The 26,011-nt window shown below is 49.5% G+C and overlaps 12 protein-coding genes across 12 annotated transcripts; 4 read left to right on the top strand and 8 right to left on the bottom strand.

Annotated features, from left to right (window-relative positions):
- Nucleotides 1-522: 522 nt before the first annotated feature.
- On the bottom strand, nucleotides 523-1,641 carry N7511_002526 (uncharacterized protein; the record flags this gene model as incomplete). The annotated part of the gene is made up of 1 exon (XM_057124951.1): nucleotides 523-1,641. The coding sequence occupies one exon, from the start codon at nucleotides 1,639-1,641 to the stop codon at nucleotides 523-525; it is 1,119 nt and encodes a 372-aa protein (XP_056987110.1).
- A 606-nt stretch (nucleotides 1,642-2,247) lies between these two features.
- On the bottom strand, nucleotides 2,248-6,956 carry N7511_002525 (sulfite reductase (NADPH) subunit beta; the record flags this gene model as incomplete). Its single annotated transcript, XM_057124950.1, has 3 exons — nucleotides 2,248-6,663; nucleotides 6,720-6,856; nucleotides 6,926-6,956. The coding sequence occupies 3 exons, from the start codon at nucleotides 6,954-6,956 to the stop codon at nucleotides 2,248-2,250; spliced, it is 4,584 nt and encodes a 1,527-aa protein (XP_056987109.1).
- Nucleotides 6,957-8,477: 1,521 nt separating this feature from the next.
- N7511_002524 (inositol phosphorylceramide synthase regulatory subunit KEI1) lies at nucleotides 8,478-9,565 on the bottom strand (the record flags this gene model as incomplete). The annotated part of the gene is made up of 2 exons (XM_057124949.1): nucleotides 8,478-9,467; nucleotides 9,524-9,565. The coding sequence occupies 2 exons, from the start codon at nucleotides 9,563-9,565 to the stop codon at nucleotides 8,478-8,480; spliced, it is 1,032 nt and encodes a 343-aa protein (XP_056987108.1).
- Nucleotides 9,566-10,312: 747 nt separating this feature from the next.
- N7511_002523 (MmgE/PrpD family protein) lies at nucleotides 10,313-11,876 on the top strand (the record flags this gene model as incomplete). The annotated part of the gene is made up of 4 exons (XM_057124948.1): nucleotides 10,313-10,642; nucleotides 10,696-10,833; nucleotides 10,905-11,683; nucleotides 11,744-11,876. The coding sequence occupies 4 exons, from the start codon at nucleotides 10,313-10,315 to the stop codon at nucleotides 11,874-11,876; spliced, it is 1,380 nt and encodes a 459-aa protein (XP_056987107.1).
- Nucleotides 11,877-12,401: 525 nt separating this feature from the next.
- On the top strand, nucleotides 12,402-13,801 carry N7511_002522 (NAD(P)/FAD-dependent oxidoreductase; the record flags this gene model as incomplete). The annotated part of the gene is made up of 2 exons (XM_057124947.1): nucleotides 12,402-13,501; nucleotides 13,561-13,801. The coding sequence occupies 2 exons, from the start codon at nucleotides 12,402-12,404 to the stop codon at nucleotides 13,799-13,801; spliced, it is 1,341 nt and encodes a 446-aa protein (XP_056987106.1).
- Nucleotides 13,802-13,931: 130 nt separating this feature from the next.
- On the bottom strand, nucleotides 13,932-16,439 carry N7511_002521 (fungal specific transcription factor domain-containing protein; the record flags this gene model as incomplete). Its single annotated transcript, XM_057124946.1, has 6 exons — nucleotides 13,932-14,426; nucleotides 14,483-15,719; nucleotides 15,774-15,899; nucleotides 15,961-16,034; nucleotides 16,105-16,217; nucleotides 16,346-16,439. The coding sequence occupies 6 exons, from the start codon at nucleotides 16,437-16,439 to the stop codon at nucleotides 13,932-13,934; spliced, it is 2,139 nt and encodes a 712-aa protein (XP_056987105.1).
- Nucleotides 16,440-17,007: 568 nt separating this feature from the next.
- On the bottom strand, nucleotides 17,008-17,936 carry N7511_002520 (GNAT family N-acetyltransferase; the record flags this gene model as incomplete). The annotated part of the gene is made up of 4 exons (XM_057124945.1): nucleotides 17,008-17,303; nucleotides 17,359-17,476; nucleotides 17,550-17,839; nucleotides 17,900-17,936. The coding sequence occupies 4 exons, from the start codon at nucleotides 17,934-17,936 to the stop codon at nucleotides 17,008-17,010; spliced, it is 741 nt and encodes a 246-aa protein (XP_056987104.1).
- Nucleotides 17,937-18,016: 80 nt separating this feature from the next.
- Nucleotides 18,017-18,199, bottom strand: N7511_002519 (uncharacterized protein; the record flags this gene model as incomplete). Its single annotated transcript, XM_057124944.1, has 1 exon — nucleotides 18,017-18,199. The coding sequence occupies one exon, from the start codon at nucleotides 18,197-18,199 to the stop codon at nucleotides 18,017-18,019; it is 183 nt and encodes a 60-aa protein (XP_056987103.1).
- A 942-nt stretch (nucleotides 18,200-19,141) lies between these two features.
- Nucleotides 19,142-20,869, top strand: N7511_002518 (uncharacterized protein; the record flags this gene model as incomplete). The annotated part of the gene is made up of 1 exon (XM_057124943.1): nucleotides 19,142-20,869. One exon carries the CDS (start codon nucleotides 19,142-19,144, stop codon nucleotides 20,867-20,869), a length of 1,728 nt encoding a protein of 575 aa, XP_056987102.1.
- A 351-nt stretch (nucleotides 20,870-21,220) lies between these two features.
- Nucleotides 21,221-21,781, top strand: N7511_002517 (cysteine hydrolase family protein; the record flags this gene model as incomplete). The annotated part of the gene is made up of 1 exon (XM_057124942.1): nucleotides 21,221-21,781. The coding sequence occupies one exon, from the start codon at nucleotides 21,221-21,223 to the stop codon at nucleotides 21,779-21,781; it is 561 nt and encodes a 186-aa protein (XP_056987101.1).
- Nucleotides 21,782-22,098: 317 nt separating this feature from the next.
- N7511_002516 (uncharacterized protein) lies at nucleotides 22,099-24,205 on the bottom strand (the record flags this gene model as incomplete). The annotated part of the gene is made up of 3 exons (XM_057124941.1): nucleotides 22,099-22,298; nucleotides 22,364-23,272; nucleotides 23,320-24,205. 3 exons carry the CDS (start codon nucleotides 24,203-24,205, stop codon nucleotides 22,099-22,101), a joined length of 1,995 nt encoding a protein of 664 aa, XP_056987100.1.
- Nucleotides 24,206-24,697: 492 nt separating this feature from the next.
- Nucleotides 24,698-25,972, bottom strand: N7511_002515 (uncharacterized protein; the record flags this gene model as incomplete). The annotated part of the gene is made up of 1 exon (XM_057124940.1): nucleotides 24,698-25,972. One exon carries the CDS (start codon nucleotides 25,970-25,972, stop codon nucleotides 24,698-24,700), a length of 1,275 nt encoding a protein of 424 aa, XP_056987099.1.
- Between the last annotated feature and the right edge of the window lie 39 nt (nucleotides 25,973-26,011).

The raw sequence follows: 26,011 nt of genomic DNA, 5'->3' as shown, positions 1-26,011 counted from the left end.
GTTCTTGCTTTGCCTGATCCGCATTGCTTGAATTACAGACCCAGGACAATGCGATTGATGCAGTCAAGCATGGAGGCGAGTCTTGGTATTGGGATGGGCGATTGGTGCGATTTCAACTGCTGGTGGTAAATGGCTGGATGCGAACAGGGTTTTAATTAGCTAGACTCCTCCTAGGTCCTTCCGGGATCTGCGCGTCAATACAAGAGTACTTTGGTTACATATCTTTCCATGTCGGCTTAGTCGAACCCCGCGTAACCGTAATAACACATTTAGACACTTGATAAATATAGGGACCTTCGGGCTAATCAGTGAATTGACTGGCGGTTGAGACCACGCTTAAGATATCTGAATCGCCTGGACGGGATAAGAAGTACCAGTCAAAGTCTCCAAGCAACTATTCGCAAAGCTCAATCTGATTAATTCACCGCCACTCCAACCGCTGAATAGCCCTACCTCAATCGAAATATACGTATGAAGCAAACAAATCCCAGACTAAAGCAAATCAAGCCTCCCCATCAAGCCTCACTCACCAAACGCCAAAACCGGAACCTCACTCTCATCAGACATAGCATGAAGCTTCGCTAAAAAGCAACCAGCATGCTCAGCACACTGCGCAGCCTCCTTCCTAAAATTCATAATCAAAGCCACCATCAAAATATCATGCGGCAAAGTATCCTGCACAAAATACTCCACGCGGCCTTCATTCTGCGGCAATTTCTGCAAATGTCTAGCCAACCGCTCATGCTCCTGACACATGACCTCACGACCACCAGTCGCAACAAGCACAGGCGAAGGCAAAGTAAAAGGATGCCAAAGCGGCGCTAGATAAGGCTCAACAGCCCTATTTAGTTCCTGGTTGCCGATGACATGTTTGGCTCCCCACGCCGGGAACGAGGGCGGGATATAATCCACCGCTGCGTTTGGCAGGTTGTTCCATAGTCCTGTATTTCTCGCACTTGGGATATCGCACCACGGCGAGAAGAGCCAGCTGCATGCTGGTGATGGGAGGATCTTCTCGTCGTCGTAGTCTGCTATGTAGCGGAGAAGGGCCAGGACTAAATGGCCACCTGCGGAATCGCCACTGAGGACGATGCGTGAGGCGGGGATGTGAAGGCTGTGAGTTAGGTAGCAGTAGGCAGTTATGGCGTCTTGCAGTTGGGCGGGGAAGCGGCTGTTAGGGTTGCAGGCTAGGCGGTATTGGAGGCTGAAGACGTGACTGGAAGGGGTGTGGGTTAGGAGATTGTGTGCAAGGAACTTGCAGGATGCTGTGCGGCCATCGCCGAGGATATAGGAGCCGCCGTGGAAGTGGAGGATGATGTGTTTGTCAGAGGAGGTTGTTGTGTTGTAGGAATAGGCTGTTGGGAACCAAGTTCCGCCTATAGTTTCTGGGTGGATTTCTTCGTCGACTGTAATTCCTGTATATATTTCTTCTGGGGCTGGTTCAACTGAGACGAAACGGTCCCCTTCTAAGCCTGGTTTGAGGGACAAGGGTGGTTTGATGCGGAAGGCTACGAAGACTCGGAGGAAAAGTTTCATGAACGTGTTTGATAGGGCCTGTCGGTAGGTCCAGTCTTGATCTTGACGAAATCGGCGACCGAGGTAGAGCAGAGGAGTGAGTGGAGCCTTTAATATTGAGACCATGGTGACAATGTAGTACAATTTTTGTTCCTTGAGATTTTGGACATGTCAGTCTTCACAGTGGGACATAAGGTCAAGACGGATCAAGATGAGGAGACGACTGATGTGGCTGTGATGTCAACAATGCATCAGCTCTGTTGGCGACGTTTTCCCAAATCCATGGTTGAAGACTATGTCACCACGAGGTGGTTAACCTTAATGACAGAGTGCGATATTGCCCGATTGGGCACCTGAGTCCCGTGTCCAGTTACACCGGGGACAGTGGACACGTATGGCAGGCCTGGGGTTGAATTTAAATAAATCAGCGAAGAGTGACAGTTGAAGTTAGATGAGAAATTATTCACAGTAGAACAGGATATCAATTGGGAGTGGTGTTTCAGTATGTACGCACAAGTAGAAGACTTGGCTTATCATGAGATAGACACAGGACGAAAGAAGGAAAGAGGCATATAGAAAATAATCTAAAAACATTTTTTTCAAGACGAAATCATAATCGCCAGAGAATTAATGCATTGCGACGTGAGATATCAAACAAATAAAAAGAAAAGCAGGGGTTGGTTTCCCATGGTCATAACAAGTTGGACATGGTCAGAATGTGTCATAAATCGATTACTCCTCATCCTCTTCCTCATCTTCAGCGATACCAGCGTGGAAGTTCTGTCCATCGGTGGTAGCCTTGATGATACCAGCGCGGATACACCAGTCACCGAAGCGCTCAGGAGTCTCACCGTCGGTGTTACGCTCGAGAGAGTAGCGCTTGAGGAGGTCTTTCATGATCTCGAGAATCTCGTCCTCCTTGATGGAAGAGCGGAAGCGCTTGTTCAGACGCTGGCCGTGGTAACCACCGCCCAGGTACATGTTGTAGGCACCGAAGGCCTTGCCGACGAAGGCTACTTCAGCGAGCCAAGGACGAGCACAACCGTTGGGGCAACCAGTCATACGCATCACAATGCTGTCACGAGCGAGGCCAACCTCCTCGAGGGTAGTCTCGAGCTTAGAGATCAGGACAGGGAGGTAACGCTCGGACTCAGCCATGGCGAGACCGCAAGTGGGGAAGGCAACACAAGCCGAGGAAGACAGACGCAGACCAGAGAAAGCGGTGTTGTCAAGCTTGTACTTGGCCAAGGTCTCCTTGATGAGAGGTAGATCTTCGTCGGTAACACGAGAGATCATCAAGTGCTGGTTACCAGTGAGACGGAACTCTCCCTTTCCAAGACCAGCAAGCTCACGCAGACCAGTACGCATCTTGAAGTCGGAAGTATCTTCGATACGACCGTTTTCAATGAACATAGTGAAGTGGTTGAGACCTGTATCATCCTTGATCCAGCCGTAGGTGTCGACGTTGGACTTGAACTCGAATGCACGGGGCTCGGCGAACTTCAGACCCTCGGGGAGGAGTTCCTCAACCTTGCTGCGGAAGACAGGAACGGTCATGTCGTCAATGGTATACTTCATACGAGCGTGCTTGCGGTTCTTGCGGTCACCGTTGTCGCGCTGCACGAGCATGATCTTCTCACAAACGATGTGGATCATGTCGGCGGGGATGTATCCGAACATGCGACCAGTCTGGGGGTAGGTCTTGGTGTTGTTGTGAGTAGAACCCATACCACCGCCAGCCAAGACGTTGAAGCCCTCGAGGTGGCCGTCAGCGCCCTTGATGGCAATAAGACCAATGTCGTGAGCGTAAACATCAGTGTCGTTGTGAGGAGGAATGGCAATGGTAATCTTGAACTTGCGGGGAAGGTAGGTTTCGCCGTAGAGGGGCTCGTGGTCAACGATGGCATCACCGGCAACCTGAATCTTCTTCTTATCATCGTCCTCAAGCCAGATCTCGTGGTAGGCGGTGGTAGAGGGAAGAAGGTGGGTACTGATCTTCTTGGACCATTCCCAGGTCTCCCGGTGGAACTCAGAGAGCTCGGGAAGAGAACTGCACATGACGTTACGGTTCACGTCACCACAGGCAGCAAGAGTGTCCATCATGGAGTTGTTGATGGCACGCATGGCACCCTTAAGGTTGCGCTTGATGACACCGTGGAACTGGAAGGTCTGTCGGGTAGTGAGCTTCATGGTCTCGTTACCGTGCGAGCTGGCAATAGCGTCCATCTGCAGCCACTGCTTGGGAGTGGCAACACCACCGGCGAGACGGCAGCGAATCATGAAGCTGTAGGCAGGCTCGAGGCCCTGGGCTTTGCGCTCATCGCGAAGATCACGGTCATCTTGCATGTATGTGCCGTGGAACTTGGTCAGCTGCTGGTCGCTGGCAGGGATAGCACCAGTGCTCTCATCCAGAAGAGCCTCAGCGATGGTACCGCGAAGGAAGTTGGAGCCGACCTTGATGTCCTCGTTAGTGATAGGAGCTGGCTCCTCGGGCAGACCCTCAACATTGTCCACACCCAGAGCCTTCCAAAGACGAGGCTCCCATTCAGAGTATCCAGTTTGGTAGGCATCAGGATCCTGGTCATCGCCAAGACCGTGGTCAGTCAGCTTACGACCACCCAGGAAGGCGATGCGAGCATCAAGGTCCTTTGCGGGCTTGTTGTAGTAAGCCTTGTCCTCCTTGCGGGGCCAGTAGTGGCTATCACCAAGACCGAAGACGGAGTAGTTAATGGAAGACAAGTCGAGGTCGCCAGCGTTCTTGACGTGTTCCCAGAGACCACGTCCGTTGACGGGGAACTCACCCTGACCGGCTGTACTGCTGATGAACACAACATTTTCCTCAGTGGCAAGGTCCTCAATGGGGAAGTCATCCATGGCCATAACCATAGTCTTCAGACCTCTGGCGCGACCACGGTTTCCAAGACGCTTGGAAAGGCTCTCGGCGTTACCACCGTCAGATGCGAAGAGAATGGTCAGAGGAGCACCGAAGAGACCGTCCAAGAGCTTCTCGTAGGAGTCCTTGGCATTTCTCTTCTGAAGAGCACGGACCTCAGTGCCGTAGGACTCGGAAAGCACAGGAGCGTACTTGGGGTGACGGTTCATGAGCTGCGTGAGCTGGTTGTCACGGCGCAGGAACTCCTCAAGTTCACGCTTGATGCGCTCAGAATCGAGAGAGAACTTAGGCTCACCCTTGTCCTCGTTGTCAGGGTTCCAGCGGTAAAGAGGCCAGTAGCCGAGATCAATAGCCTTCTTAGTCTCTTGCAGCACAGTGAGAGCGGAGTCATTCTCCTGGTTGTAAGGAAGGTAGGCAACGACGACAGAGGGACCCTTGAACTGCTGGGCCTCGGACATGGCCTGGAGGACCTGAGTGTAGGAGCTGTAGACAGCAACGGAGGCAACGTAAGCGTTACCTCGGTTCATGGCGTAAAGACCGATGTCCTTCTTGCGGCGAGTAGAGTCAGCAGCAGAGCGCTCTGAGTAGGGCTGAGAGTCGATGATCAGCATGTTCACGTTGGCACCGGAGGCCAAGACGTGGTGAACACCAGAGTTTCCGAGGTCATAAGCCCAGGCATCGGAACCAATGAGCCAGTCGGACTCCTCGTAGAAGAGCTTCTTGGACTGCAGAAGTTGGCGAGAAAGGGCAGAACCGTCGTTGGAAAGGCGGGCAATGAGCTCGGGAGCGATCTTGTTAGCCTTAGCGGCCTCTTTGACGTTCAGAGCCCAGCGAGACAACCAAGTCTTAGGGATGTCAGTGGCAAAGGTGGTGGACTTAGAGGCCTCTTCGACCTCCCGAATGAAGCGCTGGCGGTGCTCCTGGCGAGCCAGCAAAGATCCGAAACCGTACTCGGGGCTTGCAGCAATGGTGCTCGAGATACCGGCATTCTGAGATCCCAACTCGTTGGCAATGTGGAGACGCTCACCGAAGAGTTGGTTGAGAATCTTCAAGTAAGCGTTCTCAATGCGAGGCTGCTCGAGGGTGTTCTGGATAGTGGGAACCTGAGAGCTTCCAATCTCGAGGTTCTGGATAGGAGATTCAGAACCCAAGTTCTGCAGGACACCACGGAGAGCTTGACCTGCAGTGGAGGGCTCAATATATCCAAGGCGGTATCCAACAATCAGAGGGGCCTGGCCGCGCACACCGGAGGGGGTGAGGCTGGAGAGGAGATCCATGAAAGAAGGACCCCACCTGGTGGTCTTGCGAACCTGCTCGAGAACAGCGATCTTCTCGACGGAGCTGGGAATTGAGGCAGAGATCTGGCCGCCAACCCAAGGGCGGTAGAGACGTGCGGTGATCAAGCCAATGTTCTCAAGCTCGGACTGCGCACCAGCGTTGGCCAGAGCGTCAACGAAGACACCGGTTGAGCCAAAGACAAAAATGGCAGACTTGGCATTTGCGGTACCGGTGTACTCAATAGCGTTATATCTACGGCCAACTTCCTGGAACAAAGTGTTCCAGATCTGAGCTGTCCAGTCGAAGATATCGGCGGCGTTGACGGGTCGGGTACTGTTGGCATTGTCGACGGTGGTGGCAGTCGAGCTGGGTGTTTCGCTGCCAGCACTGCTCTCCCTCCGAGAGGATCCCACTGAAGAGTTGTCAACGCTAGCGTTGAAAGGAGTCTGAGGTTGAGAAGGAGGAGCCAAGGTTGTAGATTCCTGGCCAGTGGGGGCTTCCAGGGACTCGGCATTGACTGTGGCTACACGACCCGAGTCGGCATAGAGGGTCTCGGTTCCAGCGGGAGTCGCAACATTGGTGCTGATATTGAGAACCCTCTTAACAACCTCAATATCCTCGGTGGCGATGGAGGGGTCTTTGGCGGAGTTGGCGGGGTCGAAGAAGTGAATCACACCCTTTCCAGACTTTTGAGCAAGAGCGTGGGCAGTGATAGCAATATCCTGAGCTTCCTGCACGGTCTCAGAGTGCAGGAATGTGAAGCCGGATTGCCGGATGGAGCTGATCACGGAGTAATCGGGGAAGGGAGAGGGCTCCAGAGCAACGTGGATAACGACAGGGCTGTTGGCGAGACGGTAGAGGTGAGGAACGGCAGTGATCAGGACGGAGGAGCTGGTGACCACGGAGGTAAGTTCACCCTTCTGCAAAGGGGTGAACGCGGACAGAAGAGGGTCCTCGTTGTAGCGCACAGCTTGGACCTGGTCATATTGTCAATTCGGTTCCGATCTCGCGGGCTTTCTCCGAAATGACTCACATGTGTATTTTGTGATGAGACATTGCTTGTCTTGTTGGCCTTCAAGGCCTTGAGAGACTTGGAGAACAATGAGTCGTTCTGCAGAGAGGGCTGCACAGAGAGAACGACATCGCTGGTGAGGTAGGCGATTCTCGCCACTATAAACCAATGGCAGTATTAGCCATTGCGCCGTTATGCAAGCATCTCAATATTGTATCATGACCTACCAGCCTCGGCGGCACTTGAGACAGATGCCATTATAATTGTTGGCTGTTTCGAGTCACAGTGGAGGTGGGATGTTAAATTGGGCGGATCTGGCTTATCAGTTGCAGCGATCTCCCAACTCGCAGCAAAGCGCCAAATAGATTGAAGGAGACAATTAAAAGGTCTCTAATATCAGTGATCTCTCGTCAAGAAGAAAAAAGATGTTCCACGGGTTTTCTTTCCCACGATCATCGATTTCTCCGTCGTCGGGGTTAGATCAGCAGCCCGCTGATTGGTGTACGATCACGACATCAGTGCAAACCACTGGTCGCAAAGATGCAAACAAGCCCGATTAGGCTCCAGGTGCGGGGGATCCCGTGACTTTCTCGAGCACGTCAGCGTCGGGGTTTGTGTTTGCGGTGTTTGCTTCCTCTCTTTTCTCGCTTTCCTCTCTACACCGAATGCTCTACGGACTTTCTGGGGTTGTAGAAGTATAGTCAAATCCCGAGATGTCAAGCTATCTGCTTTCATGATGTCAAACTAGAAGCACCGACCTAGAGGTGGTATGGAATGCACCATGTGCATGATCGTGCAACTATAATTTTTTTTTCTCTTCCCATTTCTACTATTTCTGCTAGTGCGGCACCAATCGCACCACGGTAATTACTGATGCCTGACCTTTCCACTTCGGAGTTACCCCGGTGTTCCGGTCAATACCATTCTTACATCACCCAAGGCAGGAGAAAATCCCCAAAAATGGAAATTACCGGTCAGGTGCCGAAAACAAACGAGGGGAACGGTTCCCCGACTTCGCTCGAGTATGACTCCAATATTTAGATCCACTATCATAATAATTCGGCCGAGTGAGATGCACCTTACAAGGATTTTGTTTCAAGTGGCTACAATAAAGACTGGTAATGCCACTAGAGATATCATACTCTATTCATTTGGCGATCTTCTTCTTCATCACTCTAACTTTGTTTCAATCAAAAACAGATAATATGCATATGGTATTGACCAAAAGCTAGTGTGTACAATAAGAGACATGGAAATTCTTGTCAAATATGCGTGACTCTCCCAACCGAACCAAACCCCATATCCAATAAGCAATGTACACATATCCCGACGCCAGAAGCAAAGGTGTCAATGTTAGATGTGCATGAGCGTGACAGAGCGCCCAAACTCCCATCTGGGTAAAGGTGATAAATTCAAGATTTCAAAACGCCTTTCCCAAATATCAAATGATAACAGGGTGATCAATCAACGCCATAGATTCTTGGACCGTTCCAGATTTGTATATGCAGAGTATGTCATTATTATTGAGGAGAGCAGACTCGGGCTTGATCGTGATAGCGGGGGTCTCGAGTAAGCAAAGCTATCGGCAGTCGAATTCAGCCGTCGCGGAAAACGATGGGACGAACACAAGAGCCGGAGCGAGTTGTGTCCTCTGGCGGAGAGCAGCCAGCTGAAGGATTGGGGGCAGTTGAAGACACAGAAGAGCGAGTTCAAAAGGGGGCGATGTACAAGAAGATGGCCGTTTCTGTTTTAAGACGCTGGCATATTCAAAATTATCATTTAGCGAGGCGCACTCCAGTCTTGCATTTTAACATTCATGCCTGGGACATGCTCGGGAATTGGCTGCTGGGCGGTGGCGGACTGAACGACGGACCGCGACGGCTGTGGCGGGCCAGTTCCGGACCGGCGTCTTCTTTCTCTCTCCAGAGCGCCAGGAAGCTCAGTAGGGCTCGAACGGTTGCGGAATTTGTGGTTAATTCCACTCAGCCAGTTTCCATCCTCTTCTTCGCCGAGCCAGTAGTTGTGACCAATACCAATCATGAACCGGCCCAGCTTTCCTTTCCACCCCTGGCCCTCGGGGCTGTAGGCAGAAAAGGGCTCGCGGTCAATATCAGCCACGCTGGCCACTGACACATTGCGACTGTGGGTCGGGAGCTGAGTATGACGGGGAATAGCAACCCAGAGGCGGATAGTTTGGCGCGCAAATGCAAGCATCACCAGGACAAAGTACACACGCATGGCCCACAGGAGGGAGATGAAGATGATACTCGGGAGAGACTCGGGTTGGAGGACGGCACTGCTCAAGTCTTCGGCGGCGCGAGGTGGGTGTGCGACAAACTTGTTACCATCCTTGGTGTTTTGAATTTCGACGTAGGCAGCATCGTATTTCGGGCTAGTGAAGCCAGCGGTCTGGGCGATGGTGTCACCACCTGGGCCTGCTCCCTTGCCACTGTCGTAATGCTGCGAAACCACCAGGAACCAAGTCACACCAAATGCGGCAGTGTAGGCGGCGTTAATCAGACTGTCGAAGACGTAAAGGTAGGCGAGGAAGAGACATTGTAGCGGTGATTGTTTCCGAATATGAGGGAAAAGGAGTGCGGCGAGTCCGAGGGCGACGAGAGAATAAAGGTACATCGACAATTGAACGGGGGACAGGTGGTATCCGGTCAAAAGGGCCAACAGACCATAGAGGCCACTGATCTTGTTCAATAGCAGAGATAGGGTGATTAAAGAAGCACCAGTCTCTAAGCTCATCACATAAAGAAAGGTCTGAAGTCATCGGGGTTAGGTTAGCTCGTTCGGGCGCACAGATCGAAGAGGCTTACCTCTGGCCGCGGAATGCGGAGAAATCGGGAGGTGAACCCCATGAAGACGAGGCACAAGAATGTGCGTTATCTGGAACGAGAAGATAGGTTGTTGAATATATATACGGGGAAAGCAAGGAGAGGAAAAAGGCTGGGAAAGTATGGGACCGCAGATGGCCCAGGGGCGCTGTTCCGGTTGATCCGTTGCAGATCAATTTCCCGTTCCGCCTTCGGGTTCAATAAGGCCGCTTGCATGAAATCATCGCTGTTATACACTCCACAGTGGTAGTATGGAGTCAAGAAGCATAGCAGAAGAGGATAGGGTTTAATGAGGTTATATGGAATCGGTGATATCAAATAAAACAGATAGACAATACATTAATCCCTTGCTTTCCTTTGATCTGAGGAATTTACCAGGAGAAAAGTATGCCCGGGCCGAGCCAATATTTATGCCTAATTATGCAGGCGGTAAGGCAACAAGGCTTGAATATCTATCACATGGAATCTACAGCAGTAACTTTCACGTTAACTTACAGTATAATTTAGATGTTAGTTTAACAGTAAGAAGGAAGGAACTTCCAAATACGGTTGACTTAGATACTCTCGGATCAGTATGATCCAAAGTTAAGTAGAACGCTATTATCTATAGATCTAAATCGGCTATATGCCTCGGATAAACCTCCCTCGGAAGAGGAGAGGAAACCGAAGTGCCCGCTACAACCCCCGCATATATTTTGACAAAGCCTTGCAGTTGTATAGAACGGTTCCATCAGACTAGACACTTGTGAATAATCTTTGCTTTTAGCTGCAATGGCTTGCTCTATTCAAGAAACTCGAACCGACCGTTTGGTCAAATGGGCAGTTGATCTGAAGTATGCAGACATCCCTGATGAAGTGGTTCAACGCACCAAAGATTTCTTCTTAGATACACTAGGTTGTGCTATTGCCGGTCGAAGCCATTCAGCAGTCATTGCAATGGTACGCTTCGCGGCTCAAATGGGCCCGTCTAGTGGAAACAGCGAGCTGATTGATGGTTCCCAAAATATTACTACCAGCCCAGCATTTGCTAGTCTGATCAATGCTGCTGCATCACATGTGGTTGAGCAAGATGATCTTCACAATCGAAGTATCATGCACCCAGTGAGTACTATGTTGACTGTCTGTTCATAAACATAGGGCTAATCTAGCTTTAGGCGACTGTGATATTTCCTGCAGCTTTAGCTGTATCTCAAGATATTGGAGCCAGCGGGAAGGACTTCATTACCGCCTGTGTAGTTGGATACGAAGTCGGTTGTCGTGTCGGCGAGTATCTGGGGAAAAGCCATTATGAGGTGTGCCACTCTCTCAATATATTATTCAGATTGTCCCTTTCGATACCTCAGAACTGAAACAAATGATACAGAGATTCCATAGCACAGCTACCGGTGGAGTTATTGGAGTTGCAGCAGCTGTGGCTCATTTGCTCAAACTAGATGTGAGCCAGACATTATCTGCAGTCGGAACGGCTGGAACACAAGCGGCTGGATTGTGGCAATTCTTGTTAGATGCGACACACTCGAAACAAGTACACACTGCTAAGGCCTGTTTTGATGGTATATTTGCCGCATATTCTGCTCGTGATGGCCTTCTGGGCCCGCGAGATATCCTTGAAGGACCCCGTGCTATGGGTATTGCGTTGGTTCCGGGGGAAACAAACCCAGAAGCCATTGACCAGAATCTGGGCAGAGAATTTGCTGTTCTTCGATCAAGTTTCAAATGGCACGCATCTTGTCGGCACACACACCCTAGTGTGGATGCACTGTTGACTTTGATGGCCAAGAATCGAGTTGTCTTCGAAGACATTGAATCTGTGCTCGTGCCTACATACCAGGCGGCTATCAACGTACTAAGTCTCAGTGGTAATGGTGAGACGGTCCACCAGAGCAAATTCTCAATGGGCTTTGTACTTGCTATTGCAGCAAAAAAGGGTCAGGCTATGATCACCGACTTCACTGAGGATGATTTGAAAGACTTGTCTCTGCGAGAATTTCAAAACCGCGTGACCATGAAATATGACGTGGACATTGATTCTCAGTTCCCAGAGAAATGGCAGGGGACAGTTATCGTCAAGTGCAAATCTGGAAATACTTTCACAGAATCAACAAAGTTCGCAAAGGGAGATCCTGAAATTCCACTGACCCGGTAAGCTCGCTTTCTCATATTCAAGCCCTCTGTGTTGATGTTCTAATTTCTTGCTTCTAGGGCTGAAATCGAGACAAAAACCCATGCCCTTGCTAGATATGGAGGAGTTGAAGATTCCGACAAGGTTGAATCCTTGATCAACCGAGCTTGGAACTTGGAGAACGAGACAAATGTTCAAGGCTTTACATTCTAGAATTTCAACCGTCAAACTATTGAGTTGAGCTATCTTCGCTGTGAATATGCGCTGTCTACCACATTCTATCCTAGCCATTACGATACTAGTTAGGCTGCAACAGGTTGATTGAAATTTGATTGATTGATTGATATCACATTCTATACACTGCAAGACATACATAGAACATTTTTAGTGTTCAAGATCCAGAAATTTGAAGACACTGTTTATTCTGAACCTCTGTGCAAATCAATGGAGATGAGACGGACCGTGTACGGACCGTGCTTCAACGTCTTTTGCGGCCCGTGTTTCCCCTCCCGGCCCACGATGATTGAGCGACTCATAATTGGGATCTAGCTGTGATTGAATTGGCTTAGCATACATCTTTGAGGCTCTGAAGTTCTATCGTTTTCGATTTTCCGAAACTCAAACCGACAGCATGTCCCCACGGTCCGTGTGAACCGGATCATGGGCTTCCGCTTCACAACTATATAACAAGCTCCATAGCTTCACACAGAATAAGATCATAGTATACTTCCAAACAAAATGGACAAAGACCAGCGCATCGTTATTATTGGAGCCGGTGCCTTTGGTCTCGGCACTGCGCTGAGACTCAAGGAAGAAGGCTACAAGTCAGTCACAATTCTGGATCGATCTGTACCTCCAGTTCCAGATGGATCGAGCAACGATATTTCCCGTGTCATTCGGTTTGATTACGGAGATCCCATATATGCAGAGATTGCCAAGGAGGCGTTTGATCTATGGAAGACCCCCGATTACAAGGAAGCATTCCACCAGACCCCCTGCTTATGGGTTTGTCAAGATGGAACCCCGGAGCAGCCAGTGCAACCCCGTGCGCAGGAATACAGCCGCAAGACAAAGCGAGTCTTGACAGAGATGGGCCAGGAATGGGTCGCTGTCGGAAGCGTGGAAGAGGCCAAGCAACATTTCCCCAAACTGACTGGGCAGCTTGCTACACCTGGCTTTGATGGTTTCTACAACACCTCAGCTGGGTGGGCAGATGCTGGGCTTGCTTGTGCTCGTCTTATGTCTCGCTGTGCTTCAGCCGGTGTCAACTTCATCACCGGGCCGAATGGCCAGGTCGAAGAATTTGAGAAGAACCCGAATGGAACGATCAAGTCAGTTCGTACCAAGAATGGACGTGTTGAAGGTGATCATTTCATCGTTGCTACTGGTGCCTGGACCTCAAGTCTGATTCCTGCTTGGAACTCCATGCTTGCCGCGGGTCAGGTTGTTGGATACCTGCGCTTGACGCCAGAGGAAGTCGCCGAACTGAGAGATTTGCCCATTTACTTCAATTTCTCCACCGGATTCTTTGCTTTCCCTCCGCATGAACCAACCGGCTACTTAAAGGTGGCCTGCCATGGCTTCGGCTATACACGTTCTGAGCCTTCGGTCGTGTCTGCACCACCTAGTTCAGCAGTCGCTTCGCGGGCAAACTATATTCCTGCTGATGGACTCAAGCGCCTCACAGCTGGCATGATGGATCTTTTCCCCCAGTTTGCATCGCGTGGCTTTGAAAAAGTTGGAATCTGCTGGTATAATGATACTCCGACTGGCGACTTCATCTTCGATTATCACCCTGAGCACAAGAATTTGTTCATTGCCACTGGTGGTAGCGGACAGTGAGTGAACGCATTAATTCGGCAAGGTGAACAATGCTAATCCCAATTCTCGTGTTTAGTGCCTTCAAGTTTCTCCCAGTGATTGGAAAGTATATTGTAGGAAGCTGGCAACGAAAACTCTCGGATGAGTTGCTGAAGAAGTGGAAGTTCCCTACCCAGTTCCGTGAGCGATTCCAGGGTGAGGTGTTCACAGGGGATGGAAGCCGTGGAGGACCTGAAAGAAGAGAATTGACCACTGAAGAGTTGGACACTTTCGACACGGCCTTGAAAGCCTCGGGAGCTCGACAGAGCAAGATTTAAGGACAGAAGAGGACGATCCGACCAATGCATACATCGCAGATAGAGATTGCTGTTACTTTGAGTGTCGATAATTTGATTATTTAGCACATAAATGATTCACGACTCAATGTCGGGCTTTGCCCACCATAAGTTACAGATGCTCTGCCATGTAATCACCCAAGATCATCCACTCTGGAATGTCCGGGATCCCAGCCCCCATAACATCATTGCCACTCCCCGACAAAGTCCAGTCTGGCAAGGGACTCTCATTGATAGATCTAGATATTTGATCAGTAAGCGAGATACCTCGACCTGGCAGATTACTGTCCATGAAATCATTTTGGCAATTGCCAGTTCGTTGGGAGACTTCCAAAGGACCAGAATCATTTTCAATCCTATTCCCTGCTCCAAAGTCAATGCTGCGATCCTGAGGCATAGCTAGATCTCCAGACTGAGCTTGGGAAGCCCCCCCAGAAGAAGAACCGAAATCGAGAATTTCCCACATGATCGCTTCATCCTCAGCAGACATTCTAGGCATATTGGACGGGGTTGGCATTTTGGATAATGCGCCCGAGAATCCTTCTTGGTTGTAGTAAAGGGATCCATAATTATGGTGACGAGCAGCCAGTTCATTCACTTTGCGAACCTAAAGAATTTGACATGAGCAAGTTGATCAAAGTAGAAGAGCCACATTACACTAACCAAGACCCTCATATTTTCCCAATATACAGATAATTCTGTCATAAAGTCGACGAGAACTCGAAACTCTTTGTTGAGCAGCAAAGCTATCTGCGGATTTTTACTCCCAGTGTGCTCAAGTTGAATGGTAGCAGCGATCGCAGCCAAGTATCCCAGGAACGGATCACAAGTCTCGAAATTGACTTCCTCCATCTCCTTGATAAACCGCACAATCCACCTAGAATGCAGAAGTGACGTCTCAAAAGACTTTTGTAAGAAGGTTGTTGATATGTTTCCATTGAAATCCCGAAGTTTCGTCATGATAACGAAGGGATGGTGCAGCAGACATTGAATCGAATGGAAGAGAAACTGGACACAAACCCAAGTAGAAAGGTATGTGCGCGATTGTGGCTCTTCTCGGGCGCGTCTTTTGAAGTCGACATTGATGTACCGATGGGCGTCTGCAAAATGAGTTTCGAACTGTAGCCACTCCGACTCGAGGATTGCGAGAGCAGACCCTGTTTGCCAAGGTGGCAGTGGGTTATCTGCGAATGTTTCAAAGACGTATTCTGTTGCTTTCCCCCAAAGTGCGTATAATCGAAGGAGACATGCTAGAATACCGTGGTCGACTTTCTGGCCTTGCTTCCCAGGTCCATCATGCAATGTTCCATGGACGGCCGCAGTAGGTTCATTGAAAGGAGGACCTTTCTCTTGAGAAGGGAACGGAAGAGTAAAGTGCTTGTCTGTTAGCGAAAGTGAATAATTGCGCGAGGCACTGTATGTGCGATCAAGCATGAAGAAAGCCCATGTGAGGCGCTTTCTCACTTCGCTGTCGAGTGTATTTGAAGAGTGTGAATATTGATTTTTATTCAGACCAACAGACTGAATAGTTCGCAGGCCAAATGCAACAGAGGCATATCCTCTGTGTCCAAATCCATTGGCGAAGTCTGCTTGTGCCATGAGAAAAGAGCCCTGGAGGGCTAATAGACTCATCTTTCCATCTTTGTATTGGTTTGATACAATATTCCAGGCCTTCTCTGATAGTGACTTTGCGTCTATTGAATCTTCAAGTAAGGTCTCCCTTGATCTCCGAGGAAGATGAGATGTAAGAGCCACTAATGGAAGTGAAATCTCTAGAGGCAATGAGCTTGCGTTTTCCAAAAGCCATCTCTTCGAGAGCACACAGTATGGTTGGTCATGGAAGTGCGTTAGATAAATCTCTACTTCTCGCTCTATGAAACCGGCAGGGAACCCGGTTTCACTTTGAATCCATTAGAACATCGGGATTACGGGCGACTCAGCAGTGAATACGTACACTTGGTTATTCGGATTATTGAGCTGTTGAGGTTCATCATGAGCATCCCGTATTTCATACCCATGGTCCACATGATGATTTTCGGTTGTTGTTCCATGCAAGACAGTGGCTTTGGGTAAACCCTCTCTAAAACCAAGCAAAGGTCCATATTCAGAAGAAGTCAAACACTTGAGAGGAAATAACGTACTGCAGCAAACGCGTCATCGTTTCTAACCTGTCTTCGATACGCTGCAGCCTATCAGCATTCGGCGTATCCTGGATCTACCAAGCTCAGTATTATGTTCACAAAGAAGTGGGAAAACTCGACAGACAGTCGTCTGCAAAAACCTACCTCATTAGACTCATTTCGCTGATCATGGTCCTGAGCTGGAGCCGGAGCCGGTTCCGGCTTATTCCTGCTTCTTGCATTGCTGGATGTCTGCGCTTCGTATGAGCAGCGTTGCCCTAGCCGATGACAGAGCGAACATGTTGGTTTTTCACCAGGACAGCGTGCCTTTTTCCGGCTATCAAATTTGGTCAGATCTCAAGATTCATCAGGCTGAGCCGGTATCGCGGGTGATTTTCCCCCAGACTTGCCACATACCGACAGGGATCACAAGCTTGCCGAGTGCGCTTTGTTGAGACCTTGTGTATAATATAATTTTCCCCGGTTGAACTCATGGTCATTGGGCAGGTGCATTGACAGGATAGACATTACGGAATGTGGTTGGTTGGAGCTGACCCTTGCTGGACCGGGGGAGTCCGGAGATTCTCCGCTACCAAGAAGAGCTCGATATCCACGTTTGCTCCAATGCTCTCTTTCTTCGAATTTGTGATTTTAATGCTTAAAGGCTTCTAGTTAAATTCTATATACAGTAGTCCCGACACAGGTGCAACCACTGACACTTTTCTCTTGTTTCTCCGATCCTGATTACTCATCCACGCTAGTAAGTTACGTATTGGTTCAATACCAATGACTGGATTTACTGTAGCATTGCGCAAATAACTTCTGCTCTGGCCACTCTTCCCCTGGGCTACCAATATGAACACTATCAATCATATCCACGGTGCCATTAAACGAAACTTGACTAAAGTTTTCAATATGATTGACTATGGGATGTGAGGAGAGGCAGGGATATTGCAGGACTAGTGCCTCCTGTTGTGCAAAGCAACGCACACAACTTCATTGAAAATCCTTGATTCAATGTACACTATGAATAGTAGTAACAATATTACTAGGAGTAGAGGTCAGGTGTTAGTAGCCAGGGGTGGGAGTCGGAGTCGGAGTATTAGAAGAAGTTGAAGTAGAAGTTGAAGTAGGAGTAAACTGAGGCCACCACACCATCGCCCACAATGGAATTCCCGGCCCACCAGGCTGAACACTCGCATCAGCTGCGACCTTGCCCTTTCCGAGCACAATCTCCTCGATCTCTTCGAAGCCCATTGAAAGGTACAGACTGCGCGAGCCTGGGGTTGTTGCCTCGAGCCAGATTGGAAGATTCTCAGCTTGAGCTGTTCGTTGATGATCTCTCATGATAGCTTTTGCCAGACCTGAAAGTGTCAGTATAGAAGGGTAAAAAGAAAAAAGAGTGAATAGTGATGGAACCTTTTCCGCGGTGTTCGTGTTCGGTTCCGATGCTGAAGACGTAGTAGTAACGCTTTTGTCCATGCAGACCTTTTCTCTTTGCGTTGTCAGTCATACCGGAGAATTCATTCCAAAGACGCTATATAACGTCCAAGTCAGTCTTGTGATTGTTTGTTGGCAAGCAACATGCAAGCCATCCCTGCAAACTATACCTTAAAGCCTGGAAATCCAATCCTCCACAACACGCCCAAGAAGCCGGCGCAAAGCAGAGTCCAAGCATTATCAAGGTATTGACCCGGGGGAATCAGTACTGAAGCCGCCTTGAAACCGTCTGCCTCAGTGATCAGAGCGTGGTTCAGCAAAGCGGACTTGATTAATGTTGCCCAGTATGTCGGCAAATAAGCTAGTCTTTCTTTCCGAGAGAGACCTAGAAGCATATAGGCAATGACGGGATCGGTGTCAAAGACACGGCCGTTTAAGGCCGCTACTGAGCTCAGCAGCTCTGATACACTATCGTCAGTATCTTATCTCGTCTGTCTTCTCCCGAGGTCTGTTGACTTACTCTGGCCGCCGTGCGTGATTGGGACTACGCGTGCCATGGATGTGGTATATTAGGCTGGGATTCTGCAACACATGTGAGCGACGATAGGTTGGCCCCTCTGTGAGGATATGGTAGCCATCATAGGTAGGAGATGTCAAGTGAGGAAGTGCAGTTCTTTATGTTTCCAAGGTTGGCATCGACGTAATCGCTGTTATGTAAGCTGGTCACAGGTCCACGGGTCTCGGGGACCGGCTCATTCCTCAGAGTTTGAGAAGCATTCCAGTCGTCGATTCCCTCTTGTTCATCCCAATCGATTTTCATTGTCAAGCTTTGTCTGAAGGGCATTTATGGTTGACAAGTCGGTGGATACGCGTGGATACGCGTGGAGCCCTGCAGCCACTAGCTTTGGCCTGAGCTGCCCCAACTTGTCTCGGCCCGCAACCGTCTGAGTTTGGCATTTGCGATGTGATTGTCATAGAGTGTGTTGTGCGACCCAACAATGGCAAATTTCACGCATTGGGATGATCACAGAGGAAAATTCCCCAGCTGACTCGACCGGTTTGCCAAATGACCAGTTGCCGGCCTCGACTATGGCAACCATTGAGAGACAACAGGTGCTAAGAGAGTTAGAATCCACCCATCCTTATGGCCTGAAGAGAGAGAGAGAGAGAGAGAGAGAGAGAGAGAGAGTCACCGATTTGATCACAATTTTCAAGCTGCTGATTTTCTCACGCCGAAGAAGCCAAAAGTTCAATTTGACAGGTCTTATGGCCAGAAACGATGCAGCATGTCCAGATCCCAAGCCACCCATGAAATATGCATCGGCGATACTGTGGTCAACGGTTAATGGGAAGAATGATTTAAAATTGCGAACTTATTTGCCCAATTTACCGGGCAAGACTCCAATTCTCGACCGTTATCCACAGGCTCTTGACACGGCTATCTTGCGATTGACAGGGATTCCTTCGCAATGGAGTGGGACTGCATCCGCCCGAGTCGATAGCTTCGCGGACAGCTCAAACAGCCACACGCAATGCAGCAATAATGTGATGTGAATTGGCCTGATTTAAAGCTAATGCGGTAAGCGCTCGACTTTTTTTTCGGTTCCAGGACGCACATTCAACGCAAAATTTTCTTCTTGTTCGGCGAAAAAAGGTATGTTCATTCTTCTCGATCCCCTTGCACCCTATCCTACTGTTGCACTAGATTATCATGCTTTTATTTCTGCAATTTTCATTTCCAACCTAATCTATTGATCTCTTCATGTTGACAGTTCAAGGTGCACCTCCATCTCGCACGATTGCTGTCGAAGTCGCCGTGAATATTGCTGGCGCTGCCTTACGAAAGAGGTCAGGTATCATGAGAGGCCAGTCTCGCGTCAATGAAGAAGAGAGAAAGGAAATTGTGAGACATGCCACGCGTTGGCTTGAGCACGGGTTCGATCCATATGCCCGCTTGATTAAGGATACTGGCAATGCATACCGTATCTTGAACCCGGGAGACACTACACTACGGCGTGAAAATCTCAACGTGACATGGCAAACGAGTTTCTTGATGGCCAACAAGGAGCTCTCGGAACTTTTCAACAAAAAGAAAGTGGAAAGAGATCCGGAAAAGCTGCAGAAGCTGCCCAAAGTACACCAAACAGATAGTGCACAAAATTTCTTTTCGACATATCAAGAGTTCAAAGGCCAAAACTCGATTCTTGATGAGGATGTCTACGCTTTGGAAGAAGCTGCATACCAGACCTCTATATATAAAAGGGGAAATATGGTTTTTCCTCGGCCGAAAAAACAGGACAAAGGAGAAGAGAGACAATTTTCCTCTGTGATTCACTGTTGCTCATCTCGAGGGGAGCATTTGCTTCCATATATTGTATGCAGGAGTAAGGATCCTCCACAAACAAAAACCTATAAGACAATGCAGATTGCCTCAAACGAGACTGGATGGAGTGAGCAGGCACATACTCTTGATTGGCTGAGAACTGTGTTTGAACCCAAAACCCGGCCTCAGGAAAGTTGTGATGGGTCATTCCCATGGAGAATTCTGCTGGTGTCTCGTCGCTTTGGTGTGCGTCCAGAATTCGAACAATATTGCTGGAAGAGGAATATCCTTTGTCTTCAATTTCCTGACAATGATCAGAAGTTCTTTAATCCAATGTGGAACATTATTTTTGAAGCAATGAAACAGAACTACACCGATACCATGTTGCAAAAGCTTCTCAACAAGCCAAATATTGCAATGGGAGTGGAATACTTTGCTAGATGGATACAGGCCGAAGTCAATTCATCTAAGCGAAAAGCAGAAGCGACGGACCGCTGGCTTGAGAGCTGTCTCATCCCGGCAGACGAGCGTCGTTTCCGCAACCATTTGCAAGGGAAAAGAGCGACAGCTATGCCAGATGAAACAGACTGGAATACGAGTAGAGAGCTCAGACCGTCTCGCACCCGCTCTGAAAGTTCTATGACCCAGACGCCCCGGACGTCATGTAGCCCCATGGCACGATCCACACCTCGGACCAGTGTGCCTCTTCCGATTCTTCCAACGACCGAGATAGAGAAGCGAGATGAAAGTGAGGAACAATCAGACCTACAGCTTCATGAGAACCTCCAGGATAATCTTGTCTCTTCGAGCATGGATTACACTGAGAGCGACAGCGCATCGAACAGTGAAAGCGGCACCCCAGTTTTCCATGTGTCCCAGTCGGTGACTCCATCGAGAACTTCGCGAAGACCGAGAATCACTCCGAAGACTCCCAAGTCCGCTCTATCCAAAGTCACAGACCTTGAATCGCATGCTTTGGTCATGTCTGCCGACCAGCATATCAAAGCCTTGGATGGTTGCATTGAGGGAACGCCTTGCACACAAAAAAGATTCCGAGATGATTTGATTCTGGACCGCGGTGGGCTAGAGAAAGAAAACGCCCGTCTTAAAGCCCAGCTTGATATTCTCAGGAATTTCATGCCGGCTAAGAAGCAGAGGACTGAGTGAGATGTTCTTTTTAGCTCTTTGTATGTTCGCTTTCTTAGTCTGTCAGTCAAAATATTTGTATAACACTTGGCCCAAAATAACTCATTTTCGCGTTTGAGCATCATACACACCAAGTCTCAACACTAGTTTGAAGATATATGCCCTGATGCTCTTGCAACCCATCCCGGCACCGGGATCCGCAATGCCGGAACCGCGACTGAGCATCAAACCTCAACATCGACGACTACATTTACTTCTAGTTGATCATCCCCCTTCATATCTTTCTCTTCTCAAAATTCTTTCATATTCCCTTTCACCTTGCTCAGGTCCACCGCCTCAATTCCCAACACACACAACCCCACAACCACAACAATGGACAAAACCGTCCTTCTAATCCTGGACGTCCAGCGCGGCATAGTCGATCAGCTGGAAAACACAGAGAGCTACCTAGCCCGTCTCGCCTCAGCCCTATCCGCAGCCCGCAAAGCCAACATCAAAGTGATCCACATAGTGACAGGCTTTCGCCCAGGGTATCCAGAAAACAACACAAACAACAGCTCCGTGCCCGCCGTCGCTGCCAGCGGCCAATACCAACAGGACTCAGACTCCGTCAAAGTACACCCAGCTGTGGCACCCACAGAAAACGAGGTCGTCATCATGAAACGCCGCATCTCGGCCTTCTTCGGGACCGAGCTCGACATGATCCTGCGCTGCTTCCAGACTCAGACTGTCGTCGTCGCGGGCTTGATTACCAGTGGTGCTGTTCTCTCGACTGTGCGACAGGCTATGGATTTGGATTATCGCGTTGCTGTGCTTGAGGATTTGTGTATGGATCGTGATGAGGAGGTTCATCGTGTGCTTATGCAGAAGGTTTTTGCTCGCAAGACTGAGGTTATCTCTGCTGAGGAGTGGATTGGGAGGATTGGGATCTAGCTTTGTGATGCGAGAAGAAAGAGGCTTTTGATTGAAAGATGTGAGGTGAACTGTTCTTCGCAATGTACTTGGGCTTCCAGTGGTGGAGTGGCTTAGTATACAAGTTTCGGCAAAGTCACAAATCGAGAACAGCTTTATGATTTCCGGTTTCTTTCTTTGCTTTCCAATCCAACATTTATAATTTCGCATTCATCGACTATAATTTGTTCTAGGGCCGGACCAAAGTGGCTGCAATATATTTCCATAATCATGTAAACATCTCAGTAAAGTTAACTCTTTCTACTTATTCACCAAATCCACAAGACCAACTAAAATATTTACATCTTGGGCTTTGCAGGAGTCGCACAGCAAGTCGGCTCCGGGTGCAGAGTCGACTGATTAAAAGACTGACTAGAAGCCGGCACATCGAGCGCAGGGTTCTTAGTGAAGAAACCATCAGGCTTAAGCATGACACTAACCCGTTCCATTGGCATAACGGGGAAGTCCTCAATACGGGGGTTATGAGTGAGACCGAAAGCTTCAAACTAGTCAGCTACAAATCACGCCAAACAAAGAAAAAATGGAAGGGGGGGGAGAACATACTATGCCAGAGAACGAGGTCTTCATCCTCAACGGTATCATTTCGACCAGCCCATACTTCCACACCATCGGACTGCTTGCTCTGGTTTGTAAACTCTCCAGCAGCGAAGAGCTCATCATCTTGGTATTTAGTCACCCAGATTGGGCGGGTAGCAAAGCGAGCGCGCTTCGAGCCGAATGAGTTCGGGTGTGCGAGAAGCATCTGGCTCGGGGAGGTTTGCAGCTTATAGGCGATTGGGTGGTGTGTGATAGGGTTGATGATATGGTCGTTCCGGATCTTGAAGACGCGGTGGCGCTCAACGCTGGTAGAGGCGCTGCCGCTGGACTTGATAACGTTCTTTTCGGTTGTGTAGCCGACGAGATATGGGTTGGTGTCATCCTCGGGCATTGGTACGCTGTCCTCGTAGTAGACTGTGTTTTTGAAGCCGTCGAGTGCTGGGTCAATGCGGAGGGAGAACATGTGCTGGTGGAAGGGGGCCATGACGCCTGGTCCGACGTTCGTACCCCATGGGACTGTCTCACCGTTTTGGTTGTCGAAGGGAACCGTGGATAGAATACCAGTTGCTCGTACTTCGAGTTCGATGTTGGCGGCTTGGTCGAGGATGAATGCAAAAATGTACTCGTAGTTAGCGACTGTGCAGATCATTTGGACCACAAGCTGACGGTTGCGGACGACTGTGGCTGCGCCACTACGATAGTTTGTATGCTTATGTTGGAGGCCATTGTCTTGCTCGTGCATGCAAATGACATTCTTAAGCTGGATCGGCTCTCCCTGGGCGTCTGTGCGGTATCCATCGAAGTACTTGATATGACCGAGACAGTCGCAGCCAAGGGTGAGCTGATTAGCTGTGATACCGAAGCCGACATCACCGACATCAAAGGCTTGTTTCCGGTGGTAAGGCGGGCGGGGGTCTAAATTGTTAGATGGAATCGCTAAGAGCAGGTAAGGATGAACATACCGCCATAAGGAACTGTCATCTCAGAGAAGGAAAGTCGGTAGAATGTGTTGCGACCATCGTAGGTCACATTATGAAGCACAAGACCCTCCCGATTGTTAAAGCCCACCCTGAAACGCCATTTCTGCCATGAGACAGCATTGCCCATGACATTGAATGACGCACCCTCGGGTTGCTGAACAATATAAGGCTTGAGGTCCGTACGTAGGGGCTCATCAAGCAATTCATGCGCATACTGAACAGTAGGCACTGGTTTCCACGGCTGCGTCTCATTGGTTTCGGCGTTGGCGCCACCAGGCAGATAGTCCATGCGAACAAGCTCGCGGGTGATCCCGTCAAAGACCGGGGAGAACTGGCATGGTACGGAGTACTGGTTGTTCTGGGGATGATCGGTAGCCACAATATACATATAGCACTGGAACAAGCGGCGAGTCTCTTTGACATCCTCAGTGCCATAGATCCAGGGATCCAAGCACACGGTGTGGCCAGCGGGAAGCTTCAACTTCTCAACCTCGGCCTTGACAGCCGGATGACCAAGGCACAACTGCTCAATTTCAATCATCTCATCGATATCGACGGGGCCCTGGACATCCTTGGGCAGCTCCTTGGCCGACACAATAGACTTGGTGTCAGCATTGATCAAGGCCTTGAAGAAAGAACCATTGTCCAGACGGTGGAAGAGAACCATCAACAAGCGAGCGGGCTTGCGAGGCCGCACTTCTCCTAGACGCTCCGCCTCGAGATATGGGACCACTTCATGCTTGGCTGGCTCTTGAAGATCAATGCGCTTGTAGCGCAGCTTGACACCGGGAAAGGCGGGCTCCAAGACGGAAACGGCCAATTGGATTTCCCCAGGGGTAATAGGGTCAAATGGGTGAAGGCTGGCCATTGTGAATGAAGACAGATGCTTTTTTTTCCAGCAAGGGCCCGAAGACAGTCTTATATGCCACGGCCAGATATCAGGGTTGTCACTTTGGGTAAATCTTGCGCGCGACCGGGACCTTGATTGGCCAACATCCCCCCACTGGGCGTGAGTTTTACTCGAAGGGGATTAGGGCTTAAATTCACGATAAGAACGGTCAAAGTCCTGTGCGGAGGTGAGAACGGGATGTGCGTCGGATCATGAGAAATCTGCATATGTTCCAAGAAATTGCGGTAACACTGGGGAGATGGTGTTTTCCATTGTGTGATGCCATCTAAGCCAATAGAGTCAGTATTACCTGGGTAATGATATTTTCCTAGGTTGTCTCTGAGATATTCCTTTCTTTGACATAATTAAAGAAGACACCAACGGATTACCCCGTTTCTTTCGTCGGATGTCGCATTCTAGTAAACTAGACTAATTGTTGCATTATTATGAGTGTCTTTAGTCCTATTACTCCTAGTCCCGGTGTAAGTCGTCGTACTGCGGGAGCTCCCAGCCCTTGACAGTCTCGGATGTGAATCGGCTAAGACGATGCAATCCCAAATAAGAAGCTATTCCCATGAGATAATTGATGACAGCCACACCAAACTCCGATGAGATCAATCCGTCAAAACGACCCCCGTCAAGGGACACTCTCTGCTGTACCTGAGTCATAAAAGGAGAGAACTTATGCTCATAGGCTTCCAACGCGGCCAAAACCGCAGCCGAATCATCTGCAGCGGCATCCACACATGCAGAACCACAGTGTTTACCAATCTCGCCCGCCAAAATATAAGCACCGAGAATACCAGAAGTGGTGCCCATTCCGGTCATTGCAGAAGGACAGTAGGCCGCATCGCCGACAAGCACAATCCGCCCGCGAGACCAGTGATCCAATCTGACTTGACCGAGACGTTCGCAGTAGAAATTGTCAGCGGTCTGGAGTGACTCCAGAATCTTCTCTGTCTGCCACCCAGCACCCTGGAGCATCTCTGTCAATGCCCGCTTCTTCTCATTGATGTCACCTCTCAAAGAAGCCTTGAGTCGCTCCGATTGTGTTCGGCCACCGATGTATGCTTGGATTTCGCGGTCGTTATGTCTTCGAGTCATGATGCCTCGGGACCCGGATGCCATGAAAGATGTCGCGATGTATTCTTCGTCTTTTTGAATCGGTCGAGGAATGGTGAAATAACCGACATACATGCCATTCAAAGGAAGGAATGGGTCTTGCGCATTAGATCCGAGCATCAGCTTTCGGGTGCGTGAGCCTTGACCGTCGGCACCAATTACTAGGTCAAATTTGTTGATTGAGCCATCGGTGAACTGGACATTGACTGCATTTTCGTCTTCGTGGAAATGGTCGATCGATGTCCCGAATATGTACTTGGCTCGAGATTTGGTGACGTCGTACATGATTTGACAGAAATCCCCTCTCATTATTTCCCAGTCAGAGCTGAAGCCGAGTTTCACGTTCGAAGAGTCATTCGCAGGGAAGTAGCCTCTTCTTTTACCGTGTTTGTCCACGAATTGCATGCCTTGTTCTGGGATGGACTTTTCGCGAAAGGCCTGCTCGAGACCCATGCGTTTGAGAACTTCGACACCCTGGACACGGAGATCAATCTGGAGACCTGAGGCTCGGAGGGATGGGAAAGATTCAATGACTGTGACATGGTGACCGAGCTTCGTAAGCCAAAAGGCGGCGGCGTTTCCGGCGACACCTGCGCCGCTGATGAGGATATTCAGTCGTGCCATGAAGAGTTTTGATGTCAGGGCTTTGTGTAAAGAAAGAGC

This window comes from Penicillium nucicola (genome assembly GCF_028828085.1).
Source record: "Penicillium nucicola strain IBT 29836 chromosome Unknown utg000002l, whole genome shotgun sequence".
In the NCBI taxonomy this organism is placed as follows: Eukaryota; Fungi; Ascomycota; class Eurotiomycetes; order Eurotiales; family Aspergillaceae; genus Penicillium; species Penicillium nucicola.
The sequence above is the reverse complement of the archived record's forward strand: the minus strand, read 5'-3'. Positions and strand labels throughout refer to the sequence as shown.